Source organism: Glycine max, chromosome 8 (assembly GCF_000004515.6).
Source record: "Glycine max cultivar Williams 82 chromosome 8, Glycine_max_v4.0, whole genome shotgun sequence".
Taxonomy (NCBI): Eukaryota; Viridiplantae; Streptophyta; class Magnoliopsida; order Fabales; family Fabaceae; genus Glycine; species Glycine max.
Window position 1 is genome coordinate 35198065 of NC_038244.2, and position 6355 is coordinate 35204419.

General features: G+C 26.6%; 1 protein-coding gene across 1 annotated transcript in view; it reads right to left on the reverse strand.

Moving 5' to 3' along the window:
• The window catches only part of LOC100777147 (phosphoenolpyruvate carboxykinase (ATP) 1), a 9093-nt gene extending 5062 nt beyond the window's left edge, over nucleotides 1–4031 (reverse strand). Inside the window, exons 1-4 of the mRNA XM_041018465.1 lie at nucleotides 3884–4031; nucleotides 2980–3209; nucleotides 1102–1283; nucleotides 1–145 (exon numbers count right to left, since the gene is read on the reverse strand). The exon at nucleotides 1–145 is cut by the window's left edge and continues 5 nt beyond it. Of these exons, the coding sequence (XP_040874399.1) occupies nucleotides 1–145; nucleotides 1102–1283; nucleotides 2980–3197 (545 nt within the window). The 5' untranslated portion in view covers nucleotides 3198–3209; nucleotides 3884–4031. The remainder of the gene's footprint in view (nucleotides 146–1101; nucleotides 1284–2979; nucleotides 3210–3883) is intronic.
• Between the last annotated feature and the right edge of the window lie 2324 nt (nucleotides 4032–6355).

Genomic DNA, 6355 nt, shown 5'->3' on the forward strand with positions numbered 1-6355 from the left:
CCAAGTTCATTCTTAGTAACATCATCCTTCACCACACGCTTGTCTCTGGGACACCGACCTGTCTTGGCGCCAGAAAGCGTAGCCAATGCCCCAGTGGAAGTGATGAACGATCCTTTCTCATACTTGATAGCTTGTTCATAAAGCTCTAGCAAATACAAAAAAAATATCAACACTATTAATTAATCTCATTATGTTAGTATTATTATACATAAAATTTTCTCACATATCCAATGCTAAGTAGAATTCATGTTTCATATATATTATATTCTTGTATGTTTAGTTGGCCATAAACTTATACTGAGTGAAATTAATTTAGATTATTCAACTCGTTATTTTTAATTAGTATCATCATTAACGTGCCATTGCCATTCCTGAGGACCTTGACTAGTTCTTTTGAAATATAAGACTTGAGAATGTGATGCTGAACTCAGTTTCGTACATCAGAAGTACAAAATGATGTAATGCCAATCTGTATGACTGTATCATCAATATAATGAAGTTATTAAGATTCATATAACACATTAACACGTGGTAATGATGTGTCTGAAGGAAACTTGTCTTATGAGAAGCTTTAAGGGTCGTTTTTTTTTTTTCTTTTTTCCTTTAGTTATCAAATGTCCATTTATTTATATTTTGTTTCTTATTTTTTAAAATTTCATATCAAAATAGTGAAAATATTTTTTATTTTCCATTATTTTTGTACATTTTTAAAATAAAAGTATAATACTTAAAACAAAGATAACTTAATTAAAATAATAAAAAATAAAAATAAAAACCGTTTTTCTCTAAAAGTAAATTCCTTACGACTCCGTTTAGAGAAAATAATTTATAAATAACATATTTGACTTTATCTCAAAACATAAATATCTATATAAGTATTTGTAGAACCTATAAAACAACTTATAATATATCTATAAACTTAATTTAACCCTAATTCACTTTCGAATATAAAAATAACAACTTATTATAAACACTTATAATAATGAATAAGTGTTATCGAAAGGAGCCAAACTATAAAGAAAAAAACGTGCACGTCTACACGAGAGGTGCATTATAATCTATGGAAATATATAATATATAATAAAAGAATAAAAAGAAAACCTGCGGGGGAGAGGTTATAGAGAACATGTGTGAACTTCAAGGCACTGTCACTGACAGCAATGGTGGGTGTGAGAATTTGGTGTGGCACGTGTTCAACCCTTGACCCTTCGAACTTCCTAGCAGCTGGATCCCCTTTCACTACCTTTGGTCCACTTTCTCTTGTTAGTGATGCCAAAGATGCACTGCATGTACACGTTAATTTCAACAAATTAATATAATATTCTGATTAATTAAAATTATGTTGTTTTTAACTTAAATTGTGATTAAAATTAAGTGACTATCAGTGCTCAGTGCATATATATTACTCGTTTGTGATTAATCATTCAGCATTTATAATCTATTTAGTTTAGGTTATTTCTGTTTTAAATTTTGGTATGGTTTTTCTGGAAAATATAGTAAAAAGTAGATACCAGAAAGGCAAAACAAAATCAATTATATAATGTGAATGGTTTTGTTAGAAATTTCAAGCAGTGATAGAGCTAACCATTGTTTTTTAATTGAGAGAGCCGTATATAAAATTAAATTTGAAGAAGTCAAATGTTAAAAGAATAAAAAGTTAGAAATTAAAAAAAAATCATTAAATTTTAAGAGATGCGTCTACAATTAATAAAATATTGTTTGGCTTATCAAGTTATTTTAAGAGATGAATTAAAAAATAACGTATTAAAAATTTAAAAGTTTATAGAGTAATACACACATATATATATATATATATATATATATATGTATATATATATATATATATGTATGTATATATGTATATGTATATTTTAAAACGCTTTCATAAAAAAAATGGAGCCACCCTGGTTCAACGTTTTGTTTTCTTCCCATAATTTCCCCCTGAAAACTTGGTATATTAATATTATCAGCATATGCTTTTTTAAAAAAATGTTATGAGCGAAAAATAAAGAGTTTAATGGCTATAATGGTATAAAACAATTTTATACATTCATCTAATCATATATTACTTTTTGAATTATTTTTAAAGAGAATAAATTAACTGTCAATGTATAACCCTTCTTTTCAAAAATAAAATGCTAGAACCTGATTGTGTCGACATGAGATATAAAGATGTCATATAAAAATGGAAACTCACTGTTTTATTCGAAAATTATGATAAAATTAATATGTCACCGGATCCTCTCATTGTTTTATTCGAAAATTACGACAAATATAATATATCACCGGATTCTTAATACATGGTAGAAAGAAAGGAGAGGAAATTACTATGTTTATCTATTACGTTTCCATTTTTTAGGCGATAAAGGAATGACCTTAAATAATCATTGTATCTCATGAATGAAAAAAATCTTAATCCTATTCCCGTTCATTGTAGGCAATGCATGTAACCACGATTTATACTATTTAATAGTTAAAAGAACTACTTAAAATCTTTTGGTCACGTAAATATAGTATAGCTAGTTAGCACCGCCTAATATAATCAGTCTCGACCCATAGATAAACATAGCCTAAAAACAATTTTTTTTAAAAAAAATACTTTAGATATGTTAAACCTTTTTTTATTAGAAGAATGAGTTTTTTTATTTTTTTTTATCAATGTATGAAATCTTTTTTACTTTATAAATACTAATAATAAATATATTTTTTCTAGTGAGTCTAAAGCGTAAGTTTTAATTGTTTTATCATTAAATCGATCTTGAATATAATGTATAAGTCAAAAAGGATTATTATATATATATAAAAAAAACTCTTCTAATTAACACCACCTAATATAATGCATGAGTCACATAGGATTATTACACACATAGATCTCTTCTAGTTAGCACCACACAATATATTGCAGCTAGTGGCGGAGGATCATTATAGAGAGAAAAGTTTGTTTGGTGTTGTAATGAAATTAATGATAGAAAACATTACCTGATGGACTCTAGCTGCTGTTTGTTGCGTTCTTCGGTAAAGACGCTGTTAGACGCAGGAAAAGTGCCCTTGGGAGTGGAAGGTGCAGACTTCTTCTTCTGCAAAGAGTGAAGCTCATCAATGGTTTGAGCCTTCACCGTTGGATGACCTTCTTCATCGTCACCAACTTCAATCTTTGTCAGCCCGTTACCGTTTCCATCGTAGTCACTTGTCGGCATCTTCTTCTATATCTAATAATTAAACAATTAACCAGTAACTTTTTTTTAATTATAAAAAAATACGATTAACATACATATATATATATATATATATATATATATATATATATATATATATATATATATGTCAATAAAGTTAAAAGTTGGAGATGTAGATTGGTTTGGTGGTAAAAGATGAAAGGAAGAGGGATAGGATGTGAGTTTGAATTTTTCTTTTGATGAAAACTAACAATTAATATTTATTAATAAAAAATATTAAAAATTATTCTTGATAATAGAATTGATTTGTGTGTGCGCGCTCTGTAATAAAGAAATATCTTTTTATCTGACACCCAATTAAATATATATTTGAGCTGTCATCAGGGGTCCTAGCTAGAAATGACATTCCCAAAAGGATTTATGATGTTTTTTGGGTTCGTCCGTTGGATTGATCTAGACATGCATGTGATCACATAATTAACGATAACTTAAACATACCTAATTTCATCCCAACAAGTCGACCTATTTTAAAATAAAATGATATGCTCAAACTGAGAACCCAACCTCATATCTTAATTGAAGATTTCAAAAGCTAAACTAGAGATCCATTGCATGGTTCAAGATTAAGCCAATAGGCCACGACCACCATGATTAATATATATAAAATACACATGCACACAAAAAAAATGTATTGGAAATGGACATACTATATAAGAACCGGAATTTTGAGCTTGATGCGCAAAGAATGGTTGCAATACAATGAAAGTGCAAACCGGCGGAGAAGAACGATATGGTGGGAAAAATGTTGCTCCAAAGTGTGCCTTTTAAAGGGTACGGTGTCCCCACCTTAACCATGATCGAGTAGTAGTTGAGATAACCATGGTTTGATCAAGCTCCCAAAGATAGAAGAATTCCAAATCACAGACATTAATACAAAGTCATCATCATTAATTAACAATCCCATGGTCTTCATCTCCACCCTAAAAAACTGACGTTGCACACATGTGCTGCCACGTAAGAAAAAAGGTCATTATTGGAAAAATATAATCAAAGTGAAATTTAATATTGTTGCACTTACACGCAGACAAAATTCAGTTGTTCAAAAGAGCTATATTCACCTCCTTTTACTCATTCAGCAAACTTAGCCTAATTTTACTCCATTTAACTCTAGAATTAAAATGGCACGCATGAATAACCGAACTTAAATCTAGAATTGATTTATTCTAGCGAGCACAGAGTGCTCTGAACGTGATTGTATTATTTTTCTATATTTTTTTTTACACATTTTTTTGCATCTATTCATATACAATTTTAATTCCATGTATGTATATGAATAGATGCGCAAAAAATGTGTAGATAAAATATATGAAAACACTATAATTCACGTTCACAACACTTATGTGCTCGCTAGAATAAATCAACTCTAGATTTAAGTTCGGTTATTCATGGGTGCCATTTTAATTCTAGAGTTAAAAGGAGTAAAACTAGGCTAAGTTTGCTGAATGAGTAAAAGGAGGCAAATATAGCTCTTTTTTTTTTTTAATGGGAACAAAGGATTAAAGCTCAAACAGAAAATAAAAATATAATTCATATCTAGTTCAATTGATTAAATATGATATAAGTGAGTATTATAAATTTCTTAATATTGTATTTAATTTTTACAGATAAAAAAATAGATGATATTTTGTTGTTAAATTTTTTTAGAAAATATTTTTCATATTTTAAAAAGATTGAAGTTTTTTTAATTAGTTAAATTATATACGTTTTACAACTAATATTTTAGTCTGTGAAATGCATAAAATAAATAATTATATTTATATAAATAAAATATATAACAAGTTAATATTTTTATGTAACTGAAGAGATTTTTTTGTGGTCAAATTTTCTTATTTCAGAAAATATTTTCATATATTTTTAAGAGAGTGAAGAAGTTTTTGGAAGTAGAGTATATTTTACAATTGACACTAGCATGGAAAAGGGGTCGGGGTCAGGTTTATAAAGGCAGGGGCAAAAAAGTAAAATCAACTTCATCCCTATCGAATTTTATGGCGTTAGGTGAAATTCATGAAAAATCCATCTCATATTTTTTAAAATTTATTTATTCATATATTTTAAATAAATCATAATTTAAATTATTAATTACATTCTAATTCAATCAATATTTATAAAAATTAATAAAGAATCATTACTATAAGAATATTTAAGAATTAAATTATATTTTTATTTTAATGTATAATTTTTAACTTTGTTGTTTAATTAGTATTATAAGTAAAATATTATTTATAATTATTCTATATTTTTATTAATTATAAAAAATATGAAAATAATTACATAATTATATATAATAATAAAATTATATAAATGTATAATTTTATTATTAATAATTACAAATATACATAGCGGGACTAGTACAAGAACCGGGACTAACATATTCGAATCTATCCTCGACAAAGCCAATTTTCCTTGTCAAAATTTGGATGGAGCCAAACAAGCATCCACGGATTCGATTTTTATTGACATACCTAATTGACACAATAAAAAAAATTAGGAGTAATATTTTTCCTTATCTAAGATACTTTTTTATAGTCCTTATTTTTGGTATTTTTTCACGGTAAAAGAGACTTTTATTGATTATTTGCTAAAATAGCCAAGATTATTATTGTAAAATTTATCCTCTATTGATAGACACCTGCGTCATAGGCACGTAATGTCGGATGCAGAAATTTTTATCAGTGGGGAAAAAATAATTTTAATTTGATTAAAAAAGTTTAAATATATTTTTAGTTTCTAATAAATTAGTTAATCTTATTTGGGATCTCTAATAAATTTTTACCTATTAAATCCCTAATAAAATTAAAATTTTATTTTTAGTTCTATTTATTTTATTTTAGTCCTTCTAATATATATCCATTTTTTCATTTTAACCCTTATAAAATTTTGTTCATTTTATATTAGTTATTTTGAAAAATATTTGATAAGGACTAATAACAAATAATCTATATATTACAGGGACAAAAATTAAAAAAACAAATATATAAAAAGGATTAAAACAATATAATATAACAATGACCTAAATATTTTTTTTTGTTTTATTTGTGACTCAATGCAAAAACAATTTTATTAAAAAAAAATAAAATTTATAAATTTATCGAAAATCAAATATATAATAATTTTATTAG